This window comes from Aquarana catesbeiana, linkage group LG08 (assembly GCF_042186555.1).
Source record: "Aquarana catesbeiana isolate 2022-GZ linkage group LG08, ASM4218655v1, whole genome shotgun sequence".
Taxonomy (NCBI): Eukaryota; Metazoa; Chordata; class Amphibia; order Anura; family Ranidae; genus Aquarana; species Aquarana catesbeiana.
Genome location: NC_133331.1, coordinates 59,897,957 through 59,923,011, shown reverse-complemented (window position 1 = coordinate 59,923,011; position 25,055 = coordinate 59,897,957). Strand labels below are relative to the sequence as shown.

At 43.3% G+C, this 25,055-nt stretch overlaps 1 protein-coding gene across 1 annotated transcript in view; it reads left to right on the top strand.

The window, feature by feature from the left end:
- The window catches only part of SHOC2 (SHOC2 leucine rich repeat scaffold protein), a 138,043-nt gene that overhangs the window by 29,562 nt on the left and 83,426 nt on the right, over positions 1-25,055 (top strand). Inside the window, exon 2 of the mRNA XM_073595894.1 lies at positions 8,832-9,744. Coding sequence (XP_073451995.1) covers positions 9,039-9,744 — 706 coding nt within the window. The 5' untranslated portion in view covers positions 8,832-9,038. The remainder of the gene's footprint in view (positions 1-8,831; positions 9,745-25,055) is intronic.

Sequence of the window (25,055 nt, the reverse complement as noted above, 5' to 3'; positions counted from 1 at the left end):
CTGTCACAGCACGTACTATCATAGGGGATGCTGTTTATCCCTTGTAATAACAAAAAAAGTTTGATCTAAAAAAAAAAAATGCAAGGTACAGTATAAAAAAATGAAAATATAGTAAGAAAATACTGTATTTATTGGCGTATAACACTCACTTTTTCACCCTAAAACTCGGGTGCAAATAGCACGTGCGTGTTATACGCCAATACTTCAATTTTAGCTGCCTCGGAGGGGACAGGGAGGGGGGCGGGACGAGCACTGTCAGATTACATACAGTGAGAATCTCCTGTTTACTTGGCCTCTGTAATAGAAAGTCCCGTCTCCTGGGCCGCCATTGGACCACTGTTCTGTCTATAATAGGAGATTCTCACTGTATATAATCTGTCTGCGCTCATCCCGCCCCCTCCCTGTCCCCCCTAGGCTGCAGATGGGCATCGATCAGGCTGTACTGATGGCAATGGAGAGGCTGCTGCATTGATGGCAATGGTGAGGCTGCATTGATGTGGACTGATGAGGTTGCATTAGTGGCACTTGTGAGGCTGCAGATGGGCATTGATCAGGCTGTTTTGATGGTAATGGTGAGACTGCAGATGGGCACTGACCCTTATTTTGTTTCAAAGTTCCTTATTTAAAATTTAAGTTTTTTTTCCTGAAACTTCCCTCTTAAAATTAATGTGCGTGTTATACACCTGTGCGTGTTATACTCCGATAAATACGGTAAGTGCCCCCCCTCACATGCAAATATGACCACGCATGTAGTTGCTGCTCACATATCTAAGCGGTGATCGCATCTCACATGTGAGGCAGCACTGTGAATGTTAGTGAGAGCAATAATGCCAGCTCCAGACCTCCTATGTTACTCTAAACTGGTAACCAGTAAAGGCTTTTAAAGCTTCACTTATGGAGATTTTTAGGTACTGTCATTTGTTGCCATTCCACAGGCGTATGCAATTTCAAAGCATGACATTTTAGGTACCTATTTTTGGCATAACATCTTTTATATTCTATTGCGTTTTGTGTGCACGTAAATCCATGAAAGTGCATTTTTTTTTTCCTGAAAATTTTGCGTTTGATTAACCGCTGTGTAACTATTGCCTGACCTAAAAAAAATTGCAACACTGATCAGGGCCTCTGCTTAATAAAAAAAAAAAAAAATGTTTGAGGGTTCTAATTAATTTTTCTAACAAAAAGAATTGGCCTGGTTTTGAAGTGGTTAAAGTATAACTAAAGGCAAAACTTTTTTTAAAGTTTTGGATGTGGTGGAGATGGATTAGAGCACCTGTCAGTTTTTATCGCTGTCTATTTGTCCTGTTTACCATTCGCATTGAAAGTGAAAGAAAAAAAGTAATTTTGGGTTGTCCCCAGAAAAGTGTGAAATCAATGGCGGACGCTAGTTCTGGTGACCTGGGTGTCCTTAATGGATTACCTTTAATTTGCAGGGATTTCCTCTCACTTCCTGTCTGGCTATGGGACAGGAAGTGAAGTCTCTGAAATGGGGCACAGATGGTGAAAAAAAAAATATGGCGGGCTGTAACCCCCCCCCCCAGACAAAAATGTATAAAAAAACGCGCTAAAAACTAAAAAACTAAACTAAAAAAGTGATGGCCAAGTGTTTAGTAACTATCCATCATATAGAAAGCTGCAACTAAGGTGTACAACATCAAATACATTATTAGGTGGAAAATTTTAAAAGTCGCGCTATCCAAAATTGCACCAAAAACCAAATAGTGATATATAAATGTGACAAAGATATATACGAATAATGAATAATTAACCAGTGCTGATAATGAAAACATCAAAGAATAAATGAATAATAAACATTATAAATAATCAATACATATAGTGATAGATAAAACACCAGTGAGTAATGAATTCGAAGTCCATCAATATGTAAACAAATTCTAAATAAATTCTGTTTCCGAATGATGAGTGACATCCACCACCACATTCAACGGGAATGTGCTCTTACCAAAATGCCATGATCCGCCATAACAGAGGATCAAGGGAAGCATGTATTGAGTTGGCAACTCCAGGGAACAGCAAACAAACTTCAGATGGTGAGGGGTCGCTCCACATCAACTCGGTTTCGTAATAACTTACGTCGTCCAGGGGCACCTTGATAGTTATTGGTGCTCCTGGACGACGGAAGTTATTACGAAACGCGTAGGGCGGAGTGACGCGCTGACGTCACCTCGTATTCCACTCGTGTATCCAGCAGGAACGGGCTGTCTGTTTGTGCTCCGGCCGGCGGAACAGACTTTGTGTGTTTTTACAGCTGCTATTATGTAAGTGCAATATATATATTTTTTTAAAAATAAAGATTGTCATTGGTTTTACACTATTGGAGCATTACTTTCTTCCATGCATTGCGGTAATGCCCTGCTGAACCGAGTTGATGTGGAGCGACCCCTCACCATCTGAAGTTTGTAACCCTCCCCTTGCTCTATCCAAAATGCAAAAATCGTTTTACCTGTAGTTTTACTTTAAGGGCCCCTTCACACGGGCTGACCGATCAGGTCTGCCTGTCAGTTTTTCAGGCAGACCTGTTCAGACCCTCCATTCACCCCTATGGAGCGGTGAATGTCAGCGGTGATATGTCCGCTGACATCCGCCGATATCCAATCCTGTCCGGCAAATGCAGACAGATGGTGGTCCTATTTTTCACCTGTCTGGCGGATCACATAAAAACGGACAGGTGGTCTGTTTTCGTCCGATCTTCCAATAGAAGAGAGCGGGACTCTGACAGGTTCGTCTCTTCACAGTTAGCGGAGACGGACCTGTCATCCACCTGCTCAGCGGAGATCAACGGATCGATCCCCCGCTGAGCAAGCGGAATCCCATATAATTGAGGTGATCGTGTGAAAGGGGCCTTTGTCTTCTAGTCAGTCCAGTGACCCCAGGAGGATCCTCTGGAGGAGGTGGGTGGGCTTGACTGAGCCACAATCGTAATGACGTGTAAGCGCCACCCAGTCCTGGAGTATTGTCAGCCCAAACTGCATAATGATGTGCCCCCTAGTGGGTGTGTAGGCTCACAGGAAATGGGCAGAATTATGATCTGTTAATCTGGTATGAAGAGGGCCAGCAGAACTAGATGAAGGAGGAAGTCGGGAATATGCCTGGAGATGGCAAATACAGGTTGGCAATATTTATTTGTACAGTAAGGGGAAATTAAAAATTCAAAAATTTCTGGGGTTCTACTTTGATGTTGGGAAGGAAAACTGTTAGGTTGCCCATCTCAGCCAGCCAGGCTCTTTCTTTCATTTTTAGCCCTATTAGAAAAGTTACATCTGCGATTCTGATTTTCTAAGCAATTTTTTTTTTTTTTCTCTTTTTATAGACGCAATGGTTTTTTTTTTTTATTGGTTACCGCAACAGTTGTATGAATTGTAACAGACAATACCATGGCTGGCTGCTGAATGTTTGAACAGGTGGAGATATTCAAGTTAAATCTCATTACACTCGGAACGATCCGCTTGCGTGTCATTATTGATACTTTCTCGGGCGCTAAAAATCACAAGCTCATGATACAATAACTATAAAAACAATTTGTGAAGCTTTTTGTTTTGTATGTTTAGCAGAATAGTTTGATGTCTGGAACTACATACAGTCTAGTCACCAGCTGTGTGCTTCTGCAGGATTGAGATCTGGAGAATTTGAAGGCCTTAACACCTTAAACTCGTATTCCTCAAAGCATTCTCTGCAGACCAGGCCACCTTCTTCCAGTGCTTCATGGACCTGTTCTGATTCTCACATGCCCATTTGTAGGTGCTTTTGGCTGTGGACACTGGTTAGCAGGGGCAGCCTGACTGGTCTAAGGCTACACAGCCCCATTCACAACAAACTGCGATGCACTGTGTGTTCTGACACCTTTCTATCCAACTTTTTCAGCAATTTGAGCTACAGTGGCTCCTCTTGTGGTTTGGACTACTTGGGCCGGCCTTGGCCACCCATGACCCTATCACCAGTTTACTGGTTTTCCTTCCTTGGACCACTTTTGGTCTGTCCTGACCACTGCAGACTTGGAACATTCAACAAGAACTGCAGTTTGAGATTCTCTGAACCAGTCATCTAGCATTACAATTTGGCCCTAGTCGCTCAATTTCTTACCTTTGTCCTATTTTTTTTTCTGCCTAGGTTACAAGGGTGGACTGCACTAACAGGGGTTTTCACCTTTAAAACAGGATAAGACAAATACAGAGCCTCCTGGTTTCTTCTCACTGCACTGCTGTGCTACTGCTATTTGTTTCTCATAACATTCCTTCTTATGCAGCTCTCTAAGTTTGCTCACTCTTTTTAGCTATAGTTCCCCATTGCATAGGCCCATGCCCTGACCTCTCAATAGGAGCATCTCTTGGCACCCATATGAAGCCCTCCTGTCTATTGTCCTAAGACCATCTGGCTTTTGGGTAGAGAACACTTGTCCCCTTCCCTCGATAAAGCCCTAAACTATGGCCAGGGCTTGGAATATAAGGTTGCATTCACACCTGCAAATGCACCCACAGTCGGATGCGAGAACCCCAGCAGGTGTTCCTGCAGTTAGGCAGGCCATACATGGTGCAAACTTCTTTCCTACAATCCCATGATTCCCCCATCAACACACAGTGCGGACAGGGGAATCCCTCCTGCCAAGCAATTGTCTGCTTCCAGCGGGGGGCAGGGGTAGGCGGGAGATAGTGATTATCGCTAGCAACGAGAATCCAGCAGGCCCGTGATTGATCGATCAACTTGGTACATTCAGCCCGCCCATTAACAATTTGAATCTCGGCTTGTTCCTGCTCAACCGGCTGAGATTCGAACTGTGTATGGCCGACCTTCGCTACGTGAGGCAGCTCCGTTAAAAGCAATAGGGGGGCTGCCATCTCCGGCAGCTATTGGCAGCCATTCACATGTGATTGCTGCATAAGTGACTACATGCGAGTGGTCATGATTAGCTACAGGAGCCAACAAACTTCCATTGCTTTCAATGGGGTTGCCTTCTGTAGCTAATTGTGGGAGCCCCTTCAGGGGTTCTTGCATGTAATCAGAGTGTGCATGCGTTCGCAGGTGTGAATGTACCATAAAGGTGTGTGTGTGTGTGTGCACACAGCTTGTTGGTCTCCCGTCTCAAGATCTGGACAGCCAGGTTGGCAGCTTCGTCCCTTTCAATACACTCCTAACTTCAGAACCCAATCCAGAAATACCAAAAGCATGAGAAAGCTGTAAGATCTACTTTCTCCACTCAGTACAGACACTATGGAGCCCCTCATTCTGCATTCCTGAGAACCGTCTCTCATTTTTGCCAACTTCTACACAGTGGAAGGGTTTACCATTGTCCCAGAAGAAACTACCAAAATAATCCATATATAATGCTAGGAGTTTAAGCACAGTGAGCATAAAATTTATAGATTCATCAAAAAATAATATAGCAACTCCAGGCAACTCTGCCCTTTAATTCCCAAACTGATCCATGTAGTATAAATGGAGATACGAGTGTTCAGGTCCTAAATGGCTTCCATATATGCGATGCATGAGATACGAAGGAGATGTAACCACTTATGTATTCATAGCAAACTCTTCTAGAAAGGGGCATTCTTAATTCACATACGTTGTAATACATGTTCAAGCTGGCCAACAATGTCAGTGATCCCTCTCTGGCCTGTCCCTAATTGCAGAATGCCAACCTAAGTTAGCCATTTATATATTATTGGCGGTCTACTGGTGATGTCAGGGTCCACATTTGGGCCCCCCCTAATATCCAGGTAGTTGCCCTACACTGTTCTAGAGTTGGTTCATCTGATGATTTTTAGTATGTTCCCCTCAGTATGAATGTACAGGGAAGGGGGAAGTACCAGGCAGAGGTCAACGTTCCACTTAAAGTGGAATCTCCCCCCCCCTTTTTTTTTTTTTTTGTTTTTTTTTGTTTATGCGGGAGGGAAAATCCTGTCATTTTGGCAGGTAAGCAAACGCACCAATGCACAGTCATAAAAAAAAAAAAGTGATTGTATTTGACTAGTGACTGTTATTGTGGTAGAAGCGGCTCAAAGGTGTGTCCTAAATATTACCTGTGAAGGTTCTCATTTTTTCCAGGTCATGGTATAGGCATTGGTCACAGTAAGCCTGAGTTCACACTAGAACGTGGTGCGGGAAACCTGTGATCTGTGCGCGTTTCCCACTCTATGTTCAGTTGGGATCTGCAGGGGGTGTCAATGTAAACGATACCCCAAACACAGGCCACAAACGCAGTGCATTTTTCCTGCACCGGATCGCACGGTATAAATGTTCCATGTGATCTGCTTGCAGCTCGTTTCCAATAGTAGTGCATGCACTAGTTTTGGTGTGATTTGAGGCGGCCCATTCATAACAAATGGGCTCAGATCACATCGCACTGAATCGCATGTGAATCCAACAGGAATGCGGTGCACGTTCCTGTGCAATTCGTATTATGAACCAGGGCTTAGACTTCTTCTGTAATGTTGAGGACGTTTTGTACCTTCTCTTCAGTTCTAATGAATGTCAAATACCCCGGCATCTACAGCCACACCAACACTTATGCAGATTTCCTGACACCAAAGGATGGGATTATATAAACAGAACTTTCACATATCCCATCCTGTTCCTAGACAATTGACATCTGGACCTCCCCCTTCACAATGCGTTCATCTGCTTTTTACATCAGAAGGACAAATCTCATTTGTTCAGGCATCATCTAGGATCCAATGTTGGCTTAGAGATGGCCGTCCTGTAAATCTTGGTGCCTGTGCCATTCTTGTCCTGTTAGCAAATGTCTGACACCGATCAGTCCCTGCTTGCTGCCTCTCGCCTTTGAGACTCGATACAAAGTTACAATTTTGTAGTCTGATCAGTGGGGCAGATGAGACTGAGGAAATGCCCCTCCTGCCTGCAGCATACTGACAACATCTCAGTTTAGGCAAAATCACTGAACTGGAGTGGAAGGAAAGGACTGTGCTGGGAAATTCAAATGCACATTAGAAGAAACAACAAGCATTTAATTGCTACAATTATTTTTTAAGATGTACTTTGATATAGGCGTGGATAAATCTGTTAAAGCGGTATTAACCTAAAAATGTAATATTGCATCTTACCAATCATTAGGTGTGGTGGCCGCTTTAGTTGTTCTTTTAGCTTTTTACTTCTGTTTTCACCTGGTGATCTGGCCAGCAACACATCTCCTGTATTAGTAAGACACAACTCCAAAATACAGAGAGGTTTCTTCACAATGTGGAATAGATTCCCTCAAGCTCTTTCTGTCCAGCTCAGTAGATTGTTTAAAAAAAAAAATCTAAGAATTGGTAATCTATAATAATGCTTACTTTTGGGTTAAATACTACTTCTACCAAAAACCTTGTTTCTATGCTGTACAGTACCTGTTTGATCCTACCTGTTCCTGTCTTCCCCTGTGTGTGCTGACCACGCTGATCATGGCTGCTGATCCCACATAGCGTGGTTAATTGATGTGCCGCCATCATCCTGCTCTCTCCTTGGAGTCTCTTCCCTCCCTCTCATTTCCATAGTCTGGGTGTGAACTGTGAAGCCGATCTTCTCTCTCCCCCCAATCTTCACACCCTTCTCTTCTCTCCCCTCGCTGAAAGTAACATCTATTATATACTTTGATCCTCTCTATTTCAGGAACATATTAACCACTTGCTGTCCGTGCTATAGCCGAAAGACGGCTACAGCGCGGACTTAATTTTTTGCCGGGAAGGCGTCCCTGGACGTCCTCCCGTGCTTGAGCGGCCTGCGCGTCCCCTGCAGGGCAAGTGCGGCGTGCTCTGTGATCAGCGAGTCTGAGACTCGCCTGATCACAGATCGTAGTAAGGGGTCGATCCTGACATTGGCTGACAGCTGATAATGTGATGTAAACAGAGGAAGTAATCGGCTGTTTTTCCTCCTGACGCTGATAGCGTGAGGAGGGAAAAAAAAGCCGATCATCGGCAGCTGCAAGAGGGACATGGGTCCCGATCGTGGAGGTACCTACTAGTGCCTTCAGTGCCACCTCACAGTGCCACCTATCAGTGCCTACAGTGCCGCATATCAGTGCCCACAGTGCTGCCTATAAAATAATCAGTGCGTCATTACCAGTGCCACTTATCAATGCCCATCAGTGACATCTGTCAGTGCCACCCATAAGTCCCATCAGTGCTGTCTTATCTGTGCCTATCAGTGTCGCCTTATCTGTGCCCATCAGTGCAGCCTCATCAGTGAATATTAATGAAGGAGAAAAAATACCTGTTTGCAACATTTTATAACAAACTATGAAACATGTTTTTTTTTGGTTTTTTTTTTTTTTTTTTTTTTTTTTTTTTTTAGCAAAAAATAAAAACGCAAATGGTGATTAAATACCACCAAAAGAAAGCTCCATTTGTGTGAAAAAAAAGATAAAAATTTGATTTGAGTACAGTGTTGTATGACCGCGCAATTGTCATTCAAAGTGTGACAGCGCTGAAAGCTGAAAATTGGTCTGGGCAGGAGGGGGGTTTAAGTGCCCAGTAAGCAAGAGGTTAAGTACAATGTGTGTTTTGGTTTTATTTATTTTTTAAATGATGAAGCTAAATATTATTTTCCCAGCTCTGCTGTGTGGTCTGTCCTCCCTCTGCTAGCTTGCATAGAGATCAGAGGGGAATCTCAGTCCCTCCCAAACCTTAGTATCTAAAACAGAGAAGATAAAAGAATATAATGGATGTGACTTTACAACCACTTTAAACCTTTTGACCATTAGATGTATATGCTTTTAAATGCCTGTTACATGGTTTGTTTTTTATTTTGTTTTTTTAAATGTTTGCTCTATACTTTTTTTGTATTGTCTTGGTTTATAATCTCCTCTCTGTTTTTTACTTCAGATGATCTAGCCTGGAGCTCTTGCTTTTGGTATTGGCTGCCTGCTTGGATTGTTGCTCACTGAACCCCCACTCCCCCCTCCCCAGGATACAATATGTAGCAGAGGGATATTTCTGACCTGAATCTACTCTTTTTCCAAGACCAGGGATTTTACCACGTGTTGCTTTCCACTCTGAGTTCATGAGGTTCTTGGCTTGCTGGTTTGCACCATGAGTACCAGTGTGGGTAAAGAGAAGGACCCCAAGGATAAGGAGCATAAGGGTCCTGCAACAGTAAAAGACCGTGAAAAGGAGTCCAAGGCCACTGGTGGCACTCTGAAAGACAGCAAAGACAAGGACCTTAAGACCAAAGTGAAAGATGCCAAAGAAGGGAAGAAAGATGCCAGCGGGGCACAGCCCGGGGTGGCATTTTCCGTGGACAATACAATAAAACGTCCCAACCCAGCAGCTGGAATGCGCAAAAAGGCCAGCAATGCTGAGGTGATCAAGGAATTGAACAAATGCCGGGAGGAGAACTCTACTCGCTTGGACTTGGCCAAAAAGTCCATACACCAACTCCCGGCCTCCATCAAGGAACTCACACAGCTAACGGAACTTTATTTATACGGTAACAAGCTGCCATCGCTGCCGGCGGAGGTGGGCTGCCTGGTGAACTTGGTAACGCTGGCGCTTAGCGAGAACTCTTTAACCAGCCTGCCGGACTCTCTGGACAACTTGAAGAAGCTGCGAATGCTTGACTTGCGGCATAACAAGCTGCGAGAGATCCCACCGGTGGTGTATCGGCTCAGCTCGCTCACCACGCTATTTTTGCGCTTTAACCGTCTCACTACTGTGGAGAAGGACATTAAAATCCTGACGAAGCTAACGATGCTGAGCATCCGTGAAAACAAGATCAAACAGTTACCAGCAGAGATCGGTAAGGAGATATCGATGGTTATGCATGACTTGTATAAAGTTGTCATATTCTGTGACACTGAAAAATATTTAAAGATTGACTCCACTTTTGTTAAGGAAAAACTATCCCCTCAGGGTGATCCGTGTACATTGCAAGGTTTTGACAAACGTTGCTGTAAATTACTGCCCTTTTCTGCTCTAAAGAAAAATATCTGTTTTGTTTTACCACATCCTACGCAGGTTGATTCTGAATGGGAGGGTCTGGTTAAAGTGATATTAAAGGCAACATGTTATACTTGCCTGCTCTGTGTTATGGTTTTTGCACAGAGCAGCCCCAATCCTCCTTGTGTCCTCTGCTGGCATTCCTATCCCCTATGCAGTTTGAAATAGATGGTAAGCAAATGAGAAAACAATATTCTTTTATAAAGTAACTGTTTTTACCTTGTCAGTTAGTGGAGTAGATAGGAATGACAGTGTATCCTTGTCAGTAGAGTGCTGGATGAGTAAACTCGTATAACGTGTCAGTGTGTGTTGTCAGGTAGTGGAGGAAGCAATTCTTGGTTAGTAATCTGTATAGAAGGGTGCAGTGTGAACCTTATCCTATAGTGGAGGAGGAAGCTGTGCTGGATCATTAAGCTGTATTAGAGGGTGATGATGGGTCTTATCAGAAAGCAGACGTGGAAGCAGGGGGATGATCAGTAAGGTTGGCCATAAACGGTTCGAATCTTGGCCGGACAGGAACCAGCCGAGATTCGAACCATGTGGGCAGGCTGAATGTACCAATCGATCAATCAACTTGGGTGCAACCAGCCTGCTGGATTTTACTTGCGATTATCGCTAGCAGCTGCTATAGCCGCTAGCAATAATCAGTCTTCCCCCGGCAGGAGGAGGGGAAGCCATCCCCGCTGGGAGAAGACGATATCTCGGCAGGAGGGATTCCCCTCTCAGCACTGTATGTGTTGATTGGGGGAATCATGCAAATTTCTTTCCTGCAACCCCTGGTTGCAGGAAATAAACTTTCACCGTTTATGACCTGCCTAAGCTGTGCGGTGACGTGTGCGATCTTTTTAGATGGTGGAGGAGGAAGCTGTGCTGGATCGAAGGTGATGGTGGGTCTTGTCAGATAGCAGAGGAGGAAGCAGTAGAAGATCAGTGAGGTGACTGTGTCTTTTTAGTGCCGGTTCAAACATGTCCAATGTCTGACATTGCATGCGATTCGCATCACACTTCTGCGCAGATCACATGCAATGCCTGTGTGATGTGTAATTCAGCCATACAGATTGTATGGCTGAATTCGCATCACATTACAACCAAAATCTTGCAGGACCCTTTTTTGTTTTCTTTTTTTGTCTACACCAGAATCGGATCACATGGGTGTTCACACCCATGCGATCTGATTCCTGTCCGAATTTACAGTTCGCACTGCGATATGCGAACCGATCTGGGGGTGTCATTAACGTTCTATTGACACCCACAGCGGTTTGCATAGGGCAGTGTGAACTGCCTGTTAGTATTATACAATGCGGGAACGGGCACTGGAATGGAGCTGGTTCCCACATCACACTGGTGTAAACTGGCACTTAGTGGAGAAGGAAGCTGTGCTGGATCATTAAGCTGTATAGAAGGCGATAGTGGGAGAGGAAGCAATGCTTGATCAGTAAGCTGTGTAGAAGGTTAGTGTTATCCTTTTCCTGTAGTGGAGGAGGAAGTTGTGCTGGATAAGTAATCTGGGTATTAAGGGAGTGCCTTGTCAGATTGTGGAGGAGGAAGCAGTGCTGGATCAGTAATCTGTATGTAAAGTGACAGTGTGAGCCTTGTCAGTGCTGGATCAGTAATCTGCAATACCTGCCTTTCTGTGTTGATAAATCCTTTGTGGGCAGAAGCTGTGTTCCTATGTTTTAGGTTAAAATAAAAGCATAAACTATTTGGGTCATGTGAATAAAGCAATATTTGGATCTGCGTTGTAAACAAGGAAATGGAGCACACATCCTATATGAAGGAAACTATTCCACTTCTTCCCTGTTTATATAGTTCATCTTTGTTCTGCCGATAAATATTTAGTGAATTCACTTTTGTCTCTGCCCTTGATTGTGATTCTGCATCCTTTACAAAGTGACTCCAGACAAGTATATAAAAGCTCACTTTAACACACTCTTGTGCTCCCTAAAATCATAATTCATACATTGTAATCAAAACTAGTGTCTTTCTTTATATTTCCAGTTGAAATTTAAATCAAGAGAACCCGCTCTGTTAGCATTTAACCACTTCAATAGCGCTGTCACACTTTGAACAACAATTGCGCGGTCATGCAGCACTGTACAGTACACTATATAACATTTTTATCTTTTTTTTTTTTTTTTTAAATTAAGCTTTCTTTTGGTTGTATTCACACCTGGGTTTATTTTTTGCTAAACAAAAGACTGAGAATTTTGGAGAAAAAAAAAGTTGATCTTAGTCTGTTAGAAAATTTTGTAAACTGGTAATTTTTCTCCTTCACTGATGTGCTAAGGCTGCACTGACAGGTGGCTCTGGTGGGCTGCACTGACAGGTGGCACCTGGTGGGCTGCACTGACAGGTGGCACCTGGTGGGCTGCACTGACAGGTGGCACTTATCAGCTCTCATCTTCTCACATGTTGTCAGCGTGAACAGAACAATGTCGATAACCAGCATCTCCTATTTACACTAATGGGAAACAGCTGATTACATGATAAAGAGCCTATGTTATTGGCTCTTGACCATGATTGGAGATGCGGCGTGTCCGAGGGACACACCACAGCACTAATCGCCACGCTGTGCACCCTGTTCTGAATGACGTCCAGTCAGAACGGTAATGCCACCGCCATCAATCCACTATACTGTCTATATAAGTTAGGGTTGCCTGTAAATAAAAACAAACTGCAGCTTTGACTAAATTTGGGTAATGTCCTTGCTATAGGTGTAGGAAATTTTATGTACCCCCTGAAGCCTGGCTGAAAAACTCCCAGAGATGGCATCACTTGTCGCACTTTGAATGACAATTGCGTGGTCATGCTACACTGCACCCAAACAACTTTTTTATCATTTTCTTCACACAAATAGAGCTTTTTTTGGGTGGTATTTATTCACTGCTGGGTTTTTTATTTTTTACAAAAAAAAAACCAAACATTTTGAAAAAAAAGTTTTTTTTACTTTTTTTTTTATTTCTGTCAGTAAATTTTGTAACTAAGTAATTTTCTCCTTCACTGATGTGCGCTGATGAGACGGCACTGATAGGCTGAACTGGTGGGCATTTGAGGTGGCACTTATGGGCACTGAAATGCTGCACTTATGGGCACTCATAGGCGGCACTGGTGGGCACGTATAGGCGGTACAGATGGGCATTGATGGGCGGCACTGATGGGCATTGATCGATTGCATTGATGGGCAGCACTGATGGGCAGCACTGATGGGCATTGATCGGCAGCATTGATTGGCGGCACTGACTGACATCGCTAATGGCCACTGGTGGGCACTGATTGCTGCCACTGGTGGGCACTGATTGCTGCCACTGGTGGGCACTGATTGCTGCCACTGGTGGGCACTGATTGCTGCCACTGGTGGGCACTGATTGCTGCCACCGGTGGGCACTGTTTTGTGATCAGTGCCCTGATTACATCCCTAGATGTCCCCCTGTGAGGAGATGCCACTGATCGGCTCTCTGTGTGAGGCGAGGAGAGCCGACCGTCGGTGATTGGCGCGGATGCGGCTCTTTACAGAGATCAGGGTCGCGCCATGTCCTAGCACGCGCCGTTCCAGAACGAGATCTGCACTGCCCCGCCATCATTTGACGGTGAGCGGGCAGCAAGCAGTTTAAAGCATGGGGGATAAATGCAGGTCGCCATGGTGACTAGAAATTGGGTCCTGGCACCTGGGCTTTTTTCAGCCCATTCACTGTTGCAGGGCTGCACGATTTGTATTGCCCGTCCCCCAGTTGCATGCAGTTTGGGGCACTGGGCACTGTGGGCAGGTCTGTTTTTGTTTTTTTTTTGTTTTTTTTTGTCTATGGACAAGCAGTGGGGCTCACTTGTCAAGTGGAAGTATTCAGGCGGCTCCGTTGCTGCCCGATTGCTTCCACACACACAGGTAAAGCGTTCTGCCCCCCGCTATGTATCATGGGCTTCTCTTGCCCATCTGCGGGCCCAGGACTGGCATTGCGGGCACCCCAGGGTAGAGAGGAGGCAGGAGAGTGGACACACGTTCGCTCTCCTCCCCATCTTGTTCCTGACCCCGGAAGCAATGTATATGACATCATTTCCAGGTCGCTGTTGACCGTTTTCCTAGCCGGGAAGGCGATCTGCACTGCATTACATTCAGTGGTGCACAGGGCAGACTTGCACCGTTTTTTAGACCCTGTATCATTAAAGAGAACATGTCACCCAAAAAATCATCATATAGGGGACTTATTGTGATAAGTATATATATATATATATATATATATATATATATAGATAGATCTATATATATATATATATATATATATATATATATATATATATATATATATATATATATATATATATATATATATATATATATATATATATATATATATATATATATATATATATATATATATATATATATATATATATATTTATTATTATTATTATTATTATTATTCAGGATTTATATAGCGCCAACAGTTTACGCAGCGCTTTACAATATAAAAGGGAGACAATACAGTTATAATATAATACAATACAATAGGATTAAGAGGGCCCTGCTCAGAAGAGCTTACAATCTAATAGATATATATATATATATATATATATATATATATATATATTATATTTATTTATATATTATATTATATTTATTTATATATTTATCCCTTTTCGTGTGTGGGCATCTGATGAAGTCCATTCGTTGGTTCTTCCGGTATACGGCACTCATCGTAGAAAGCGCGGCACACGCATACTGTGATGCTGCAGGCGGAGGATGCCCATTAGCTCCTGGGATTGATGAAATTCCTATCCCAGGTGCCAATGCACAGCTGCCAGCTGGAAATTACGTACCCCGCCGCTGCAAGGAACAGCGGAAGCGGAGCAATGCCTGGCGATATCAGGTACATAAGTTACTGGGGAAAATAATAATCGTGCAGTAGTCACAAACGCAGAGGCAAAAAGTTTAAAATGTGGGTGAAACTGCTATAAAAAAAAAAATTCACATGTCAAATTGCATGCCAAATCGGCCTATGAACGTGGGCAAAGACCCCTTTCGTACTGAGGCACTTTGCAGGCGCTATAGCGCCTGCAAAGTGCCCTGAAACCACTCCATTCACACTGGAGCGGTGCGCTGGCGGGGCATCAAAAGTCGGCTGAATAGCGCCACTAAAACGACGGTAAAGTGGCGCTAAAAATAGTGCCGCTTTACCACTGATGCCCGGGCTGCTCAGTGTGAAAGGGGTCTAAAACCTCAGATTTGCAGCAATTTATTCCACAAGAACAGGTGCTTGAATCAGGCGCAGCCTGTACAAATCAATGACCGGTGCCATGGCTGTAACACATCGAGCGGTTAGGGATTGGTAAGCGGGGCTCGAATGCAGACCATTTGCATCTTGAGCCTATCATCTGTACTTTACTACATGTAATGGCTTAGTATGCACTTACCTATTGACAGCCTTTCATCCTGTCATTGATTTGTACAAGCTGCTAGTCACGGCTAATCGTGAACACTTGTGCTGCCCACTGCAGGTACGGGTAGTCGGGTGTTTTTTTACCATAATTCAGAAAATGCAGTTTTGACTTTAGAACCATTTTCAATGGCCCCTTTCACACTTGCTGTCTGTTTTTTCACCCATCCCTTGATGGATGAAAAACGAACATCAATGCATTTCTATGGAAAAACGGATGTAAATGGATAATCTTCTATTTAAATCAGTTTACATCCGCATCCATGTTTTTTTTTTTTTTTTTTTAAACTGTTTAAAGTTGTATTTTTCTTCCTTACGGAAAACTGATGTAAACTGACAAACGGTCTGTTTTACATAGTCAGGTTAAAAGACACAAGTCCATCTAGTTCCACCAAAAAAAAACATACAATCCCATACGCACAATCCTATATGTACAGTTGATCCAGAGAAAGGCAAAAAAAACCCAGCAAATCATGATCCAGTTTGCTACAGCAGGGGAAAAAATACCTTCCTAAACCCCCGATCTGATATTCCCTGGATCAACTTTACCTATAAATGTCAGTACCCAGTTATATTATGTACAGTTTAGGAAAGAATCCAGACCTTTGCTTTTAAAAAAAAAAAAAAAATCTACTGAGCTGGCCAGATCCACCTCTGGAGGGAGTCTATTCCACATTATCACAGCTCTTACTGTGAAGAAACCTTTCCGTATTTGGAGATGAAATATTTTTTCCTCTAGGTGTAAAGAGTGCCCCCTTCTCCTTTGTGATGACTTTAACCACTTAAGGAACGCCCCACATACATATACTGTGGCAGGGTGGCCCTTATGCGCAGAATCATGTACCTGTACGTGATTTCTCTTCTCGGCTATGGGGCGTGTGAGCCGGATGTGTGAAAGGGGCCTAAGTGTGCTGTATTCACCTTCCCTGTACTCATGCTGCTGCTAGGATGCTTGAGAAATTCCCAGTATTTCAGATTCTAGGCAACGTTACATTTAATGGGCAAAATTTAGCAAGTCATCCCCAAATATTTTTGATATTCGGGAATCTTTCCCTGCTCTGTAGCTGCATAAGCTGGGTCAGTATAGTAGTATTTAGTGAAGGGGTTTGGGATGCTAAATATCCCTGTTAGTGAACCTGGGAAGGTGTTGGCAGCATTTTTTGGTTATAGTAACTCAGGGTGGATTTGATTTGTCACTAGTAAAAAAGGCTTTATTTAAATCAACTCTCTTTTAAAATCATAATTTTTAAAGAGCAACTGTCATCTCTGTCCCGCAGTGGCTCCACCTTTGACCCGCTGTTGACTCGCCGACAGTCCCATTTACTTAAATGGGACGACTGGTGATGCGGCAGTGACACAAGGTGAGGGAAGTGGCTGCAGCAGATGAGTGGATGCCTGCTGACGAGCGCTGCCATGATGGATCTGAAATGACAGGTACTCTTTAAATGTAAGGACTTATTTTTGCTGGTAGTTAAAATCGGTAGGTGAAATCTTTAATATTTGCAAACAAAATGAAGGTTTCCTATTTAGAGTAATAAGCTGTCAGGTTAGTAAAACAGCGATATCAGAACTGATTCAATCAGACAGTTTATGTACATAGATTTGCAAAACAATGGGATAAAGGAATATTCCTAAACTTTGTTTTATCTCATGGTTCCTGTAAAATTGTGTGAATGCATCTATGCAGTGCATGTTATCTCAGCTTGCAGAGCTTGGATTCATTGAATGAGTTTAACAAAAATGTAAATATTGCAGAATATACAAAAGCCTCATGCTACATAACTAAGCTCCATTTCATGCTGAATAAACTAAATGATTAATGTATCATTAATAGAAAACTTTTAGATTTACTCCAAAAGCATTTTATGAAAATAAATTGGGTAAAAATCAGATTTTTTAAATCAAATCTTATTTCAATCAAAAACATTTTTTATTTCTTTATCATACATTATGGGACTCAGAGCTTAAGTAATAACTTAATGGGTTATGGGCCACCTTCAGGTGATGGACACTGGTATACCCAATACAGGAAGTTCACTCCCCTATATAACCCCTCCTCCTTCCAGGAGTACCTTCGTTTTTTCGCCAGTGTCTAAGGTGTTGGTCATGAGTGAAGATGTGCTCTGAGGAGCTCCAGGAGGGATCCATGCTGGTTTTAAATAACCTCCACAACCGGGAGGTTATGGTACCCGGGCCTCGCATAGAAAAACAAGGTTTGCCTGTAACTCCTCTTTGAGTGCTGGACGCCAGGAACCAGGGCTTTTTTTGGTTTCGCTACATTACCTGAAGTTGCTCCTGGGGGTTGCTATACAGGTACAAAGGAGTGGAACCCCTATTATAGGGACCCGGTCTTTGAAGGTTTACAAACGCAAAACACCGTGATGGGTGAAGTTTGGATCTGTCTGTTACAGCGGTATCCTGCAGCGAGGGTAAGGGAAGAAGCCTAGGAACTGTAAAAATTCCACGTATGCCTTTTTCTTCCATATGATAAACATTGTATGCCTTAAAATCTCCACTAGAGAGGGTAAATTACACATACCTTGGCACGTTGATTCTCAGCAGCTCTGTGTCCAGCCTATAACGGTGTGTGGGGTCCCAGTAGCCAAGGGGAGGTTTTTAATTGAACAGATGGAGTTTTCTCTTCTGAGGGAACTAAGTGGGAGTACAGCAGCAGTTTATAATGACATATTTTTCATGTATAGACGGCCCCTACTAAAACAAGTTATTACATTATCTTGCAAACTAAGGAGCCAAACACTACTGCAGATAAAAACTCCCCAGAGAGGTGCGGTGGCGGCTTCCATATATTACATTTATATTTCAAACGTGCCTTTTTTTATAAGCACTATCCATGGAGGAGATCGTTGTGCCCCAGTCCTTGTATATAGGCATGTTCACTCTGGCAAGGTGCCAGACGGCATTCTCTGCCCCCTCCTCATCGGGTCTGCATTTGCAGACCCGAATGCAGTCCGTGCGCACGGACTAGTGTCATTCTTGAAAGGAGGGGGTGGGTATTAGAGAGGGGCATGGTCTAAAGAGCTGGTGGCGCCCTGTGCGGGACATAGCGTCCTCCTGGAGAACACGGCGCACACGCTGAGGGGCAGAAGACGCTGAGGATGCCAGATCAAGCTCACACTTGAGGCTTTAAAGACAGACACTCTCATTATCAGAAATCTCTACGCAACTGAAGAGAGGAAGTCTGACACACTAAAGGACGCAGGAGCGCTGGGGCACGTAAGGGATGTATACAGGCATTTCCAGGACAGGAAATACAATTGTTATTCAGCACCAAAAGCTCATCTTTATGGTGGCATTGTTTTGCTAAACTATTGCTCAGCAAGTAGTATATTCTTAAAGTGCCTCTGCTTTTGTGCTTGGCACTATGACTTCCAGAGCAACCACTAAGGTACCAAAAATTCCATCCCTAGGTGGTGGGAACTCCAGTCATGCCTCCACACTGTCATCCTCTCTGGAGATACCAGACATGGCAAGCCGGCGTGAGTCATTGGAACCAATTGGTAGTGCAACTGCTTCCCACACTAAAGCCCCTGTATACGTAACTAAAGATGCATTTTGCTCTGCCCTGCAGGGCCTAGAAGGAAGATTAGCGGCTTTAATCGCATCCTCCATCCAAGTGGATACGAAGCATGCTAGATCCACCTCCCCCACCTCAAACCCTTTACCAAGGGAACAGTGGGGACAGGATGAGGTATTACCCTCAGGAGATCAAGAGGAAAAGCAAGCTGATTATTCCTCTGCGGAGGAAACAGTTGATGATTCAGCCTCACAATCTGAGGTACAAACTCTCTTATGGAGATGGTTCGTTCCACTTTCATGCTACCCCTAATAGTCATCTGAAAGTCCGGTTTCTTGTCTGGTTTCTTTAAAACCTTTACAGCCTTTTCATGCGTTTCCGGTCCATACATTACTAGAAAAGCTCATTTATGCTGAATGGGATCATCCGGATAAGCATTTTCTCCCTCCAAAGAGATTCTCAGTTCTCTATCCCATGGAGAAGAAATTCACCAATAAATGGAAGGTACCAGCAGTTGACGCTGCGATTTCCAGTGTGGATAAAAGTTTAACTTGTCCAGTAGAAAATACACAAATGCTTAAAGATCCAACAGATAAAAAATTGGAATTCCTGTTGAAATCCTCTTTTTCCTTGGCAGGGGTCGTTACTCAGCCTGCAGTCGCTGCAATAGGCATCTGTCAGTCCCTAAAGGACCATTTCAAAGAGGCTCTTAAGGAGGTTCCTCCGCAACAGGCTCGTGAGTTGGCCGACCTACCAAAGGCATTATGTTTTGCTATAGACGCTATAAAGGACTCTATTCACCAGGCGTCCTGCCTTGCGCTTGTGCTAGTACACATGCGTAGGACCCTTTGGTTAAAAAATTGGTCAGCCGAAGCACCTTCCAAAAAGCTTCTGACTAGTTTCCCTTTTCATGGGGATTGACTATTTCTAGTGGGAAGAGTACTCTTTTTGCCGGTCAAAAGAAAGTATAAACGTCCTTCATTCAAACTGACTTTTTCCCCTGCGCCAGGGGCATCCGCCTCTAGGCAGTGGCGACGGCCTCTGCCCTCAGACTCTAGAGGAAAACCTCAGGGTCAGGCCCAGGCTCAAAAGAAGACCTGGGGCCGGAAATCTGCAAAGCAGAATACTAAAGCCTCATCATGAAGAGGCGCACCCCCTCACCAGAGTGGGGGAAAGACTTCTGCAATACTCAGAAGTCTGGCAAAAGGAGATTCAGGACAGATGGGTCATCTCCACAGTGTCTCTAGGATACAAACTAGAATTTCGGGAGTTTCCACCATCTCGTTTTCTGAGATCAAACATGCCCAAAGATCCAGGGAAAAAGCTATCTCTGTTTCAAGCATTAGACCGATTACTGGCTCAGGGGGTGATCATACAGATCCCCACAGAAGAGCAAGGTTTGGGGTTTTATTCAAACCTTTTTACAGTACCAAAACCAAATGGAGATGTCAGACCCATTCTAGATCTAAGGAATCTAAATCGGTTCCTGAAGATCCGCTCCTTTCGCATGGAGTTGATCAGGTCATTGGTTTCCATCCTACAAGGAAGAGAACTTCTGGTGTCCATCGACATCAGGGATGCATATCTGCATGTCCCTATATTTCCCGCTCAACAAAGGTTTCTGCGATTCGAAGTAGAACAGCAGCACTTTCAGTTTGTAGCCTTGCCCTTCGGGCTAGCTACAGCACCCCGGGTGTTCACAAAAGTACTGGCCCCACCTCTAGCCAGGTTTAGGGCATGGGGCATAACAGTCTTGGCGTACCTAGACAATCTATTTGCTAATAGACCAGTCAGTGGCTCGCTTGGAGCAAAGTGTATGCATTACAACCAGTTACCTGAAAAGTCTGGGTTGGATTCTCAGCCTAGAGAAGTCTTCCTTAAAACTGCTAAAAAAAGCTGGAGTATTTGGGCTTGTTCATAGACACAGCCCAGAAAAAGGTGTTCTCTTGTCTCTGGCAAAAATCATGCAAGAGCTGGTCCGGACGGTCGGGTCGAAAGGAAATCCCTCAATTCGACTTTGCATGAGGTTATTAGGAAAGATGGTGGCTTTGTTCGAAGCCGTCCCCTATGCCCAGTTCCATTCGGGACTGTTGCAAAACAGTATCTTATCTGTTTGGAACAAAACGATTCAAGCTTTGGACTTGCCAATGCGGCTGTCCCCAAGGGTGTCCCAAAGCCTCAGTTGGTTACTAACCAAGAATCTGCTGAAAGGAAAATCCTTCAGACCAATTCTCTGGAAAGCAGTAATGACAAATGCCAGCCTTTAAGGCTGGGGAGCAGTATTAGAGAAAACGACTGTCCAGGGACAGTGGTCAAGAACTGAAAGAGCCTTGCCCATCAACATCCTAGAGATTCGGGCAGTGCGTCTGGCTCTGAAGGCCTTGACTTCCAGGTTAGGGAGTTGTCCTGTCATGATTCAATCCAACAATGCCACAGCTGTGGCCTATATCAATCACCAAGGGGGAACCAAGAGTCTCTCTGCACAGAGAGGTGAACCATATTCTAACTTGGGCAGAAAGGAATGTTCCGTGCCTGTCGGCAGTCTTCTATCTAGGAGTAGAATTGGCAGGCGGACTATTTGAGCCGCCAGCAGTTATTTCTGGGGGAATGGTCTCTTCACCCCGGCATTTTTCGGGCTGTTTGCCAAAGATGGGGGACTCCAGACGTGGGTCTTCTAGCGTCCAGATTTAACATGAAGTTGGTAAACTTTGTGTCTAGGACAAGGGATCCACTTGCATGTGGAACAGATGCGTTGGTGACCCCGTGGAATCAGTTCTCACTGATCTATGCATTCCCCCCTATTCAGTTGCTGCCATGACTTCTTTGCAGGAACAAGCTGGAAAGAAAGCCGGTTATCCTGGTAGTACCAGCATGGCCCAGAAGGTCATGATATGCAGAAATCGTAAAGATGGCAGTGGAGGATCCATGGTCCCTTCCACTATGGCCAGACCTGCTCTCACAGGAGCCGATATTCCTACTTTGCGAACGCTAAATTTAACGGCCTGGCTATTGAAACCTACATTCTGAAGAAACGTGGGCTTTCCAGGTCAGTTATCTCTACTTCGATTAATGCTAATAAGCCAGCTTCCAGAACTATATGTTATAGAGTCTGGCGGGCTTATGTTTCCTGGTGTGAATCCAAGGGTTGGCACCCTCGGAGATATATCATAGGCAGAATTCTTGCCTTTCTACAATTAGGCGTAGAGATGAAATTGGCCTTGAGTACCATTTTAAGGGCCACATCTCAGCCTTATCAATCTTATTTCAAAGACCGCTTACTACGCATTTGTTAGTCCGGGGTTTTATGCAAGGGGTGATGCGGATTAATCCACCAGTTAAATCACCTTTGAGCCCTTGAACTTAGTTTTGTCAGTGTTACAAAAACAGCCATTTGAACTGATACAGCATATTCCCTTAATCCTTCTGACAAGGAAGCTGGTGTTCTTGGTTGCTATATCCTCAGCAAGTAGGGTTTCGGAATTGGCTGCTCGCTCTTATAAAGAGCCATACTTGATTATTAATGAGGACAGAGTGGTGTTACGCCCTCGTCCAGACTTTTTACCAAAAGTGGTTTCAGGTTTTCACCTGAACCAAGATATTGTCCTGCCATCGTTTTTTCCAAAAACCATGTTCCAGGGAAGAAAAGTCACTACATTGTCTTTATGTGGTGAGAGCAGTGAAAATCTATTTAAAGTCAACTGCTCAGATTCGTAAGACTGATGTCTTATTTATTCTGCCAGAGGGTCCTAAGAAAGGACAGGCAGCGTCGAAATCCACTGTTGCTAAGTGGATTTGACAAGTTATAATTCAAACTTATGATTTAAGGGGGTAAGATTCCCCCTTTTCAAGTTAAGGCGCACTCTACCAGGGCGGTTAGTCCTTCTTGGGCAGTGGGTCATCAGGCCTCCGTGGCTCAGATCTGCAAGGCCACAACTTTGTATTCAGTGCATACATTCACAAAATTGTATCAGGTGGATGTAAGGAGGTATGAGGATATCGCCTTCGGGCGCAGTGTGCTGCAGGCAGCAGTATAGGTCCTCAGGTCTGGGGGTGCCCTACGGGTTGTCTCTCCCTCCCCTCAAATAGCATTGCTGTGGACATCCCATTAAGTTATTACTTAGGCTCTGTGTCCCATGATGTATGATAAAGAAAACAGGATTTTTATAACCGCTTACCTGTAAAATCCTTTTCTTGGAGTACATCATGGGACACAGAGGTCCCTCCCCTCTTTTTGGGGTGTAAGTATATTGCTTTGCTACAAAAACTGAGGTACTCCTGGAAGGAGGAGGGGTTATATAGGGGAGTTCACTATCTGGATTGGGTATAGCAGTGTCCATCACCTGAAGGTGGCCTATAACCCATTAAGTTATTACTGTGTCCTGTGATGTACTCCAAGAAAAGGAATTATAGGTAAGCTGTTATAAAAATCCTATTTTTTTTTTTTTTTTTTTTTAATCCATTGATTTTTATCCACCTTGAAGTTTATTTAGCAGAGCAACAAAATAGTGCTTTTTGTTTTAAATCCCATTATTTTAAAGCATAAACGTACGTATCTTAAATCTGGCTGATCGTTTCTCACAAGGCAAGAGTTAAACAATGATGTAATCTTCCCAAGCAATGACACGGAGCTGTGGGTTGGTTCAGCGCAGGCTAAAAATTTATTTTCCATTTTTGTAAAATCGAGTCTTGGTGCCAGGTTCTAAAGACTGCTTAATCATTCTTTCCAGAAACTGAGGCTCTTGTGTTGCAAGCAGTATATTTGGAACAGCCTTCAAGGAAAGAGCAGCATGGGTGATGTTGTGTGACAATGCAGAGAAGGTTGATTGCTGACTGCTGAGAACTCCAGTTTGATTTCTTTGCAGGGAAACTGTTGGCATTTTTTTTTCTGCTCCTAGAAGCTAAATAGTGTTATCCTAGGTGTCTGTGCACACTACTTTAGTCTATTAGCATTTTTTTAAATTCAGCGTCTAGGAGCAGGAAAAAAATAGTTTTGAAGCGTTTCCTGGAGCGTTTTTCCAGCAGAAACTCTGCTAAATGCTCCTAATAGTTTTTTGGGCCTTTTTTTTCCTTTTACTTTACTGCAAAACGCTCCTAAAGCACTGCTAAAATGTTACTACAAAAAGCCTTTACCAGCATTTTTTCCAGAAGCTGGCACAAAAATGCAATCATGCTATTATCAGCATTTTTCATTGAGCTTTTTTTTTTTTCTAGGATTTTTTTATTTTTTTTGAGCTTATGAAAAACACTAGTATGCATGGAGCCTTAGGCCTCATGCACACTGGACATAATAAATATATATATATATATATATATATATATATATATATATATATATATATATATATATATATATATATATATATATATATATAATTTCATTTATATTTATATATTTTTTATTTGTTTTATATTTTAATCAAATTGTATTTTGATAAAATGCTTTTGGAGTAAAAATCTATCTCTAAAGTTAGAAATCTATTTAAAGAGGAACTGCAGTCTGCTCACATTTGTTATAAAAACATTTTTGCCATTCTGAAGCTTCCCTCCAACCACTTTGCATATTTTATATATACTGTGATTCTGTACTTGCCAAATATTCTGCAGAAATCTTCCTCCGCTAAGTCTGGCTGCAGCCATTTTAACTGTGGGCAGCTGAAGTTGCTGCTTGTTAACTTCCTGGATTTACACCGACACACAGAGGCCCACCTCCAGCTCTGCAGCTTTCATTGGCCCTCTTATGACTCATCCCCCCCCCTTCCTGGCAAACTCTTACAAGAGCAAGAGAGAGCTGTGCTTGATGTCATAAGCCTAGGCTTATTACCAAACAGGAAGTAGGCTGTAACAAGTATTTTACTGTCAGAAAAAAAAGTTTTGCTATCCAAAGTTAAAACAACAAGGGCAGAAGATTTCATAGATGGAAAGTTAAAAAAATTACTGAAGTTCCGCTTTAAGATACATTAATATTTTAGTTTATTCAGCATGAAATGGAGCTTAGTTATGTAGCGTGAGGCTGTATATTCTGCAATATTTACATTTTTGGTAAACTCATACAATGAATCCAAGCTCTGCAAACTGAGATAACATGCATTGCATTGATGCATTCACACAATTTCACAGGAACCATGAGATAAAACAAAGTTCAGGAAT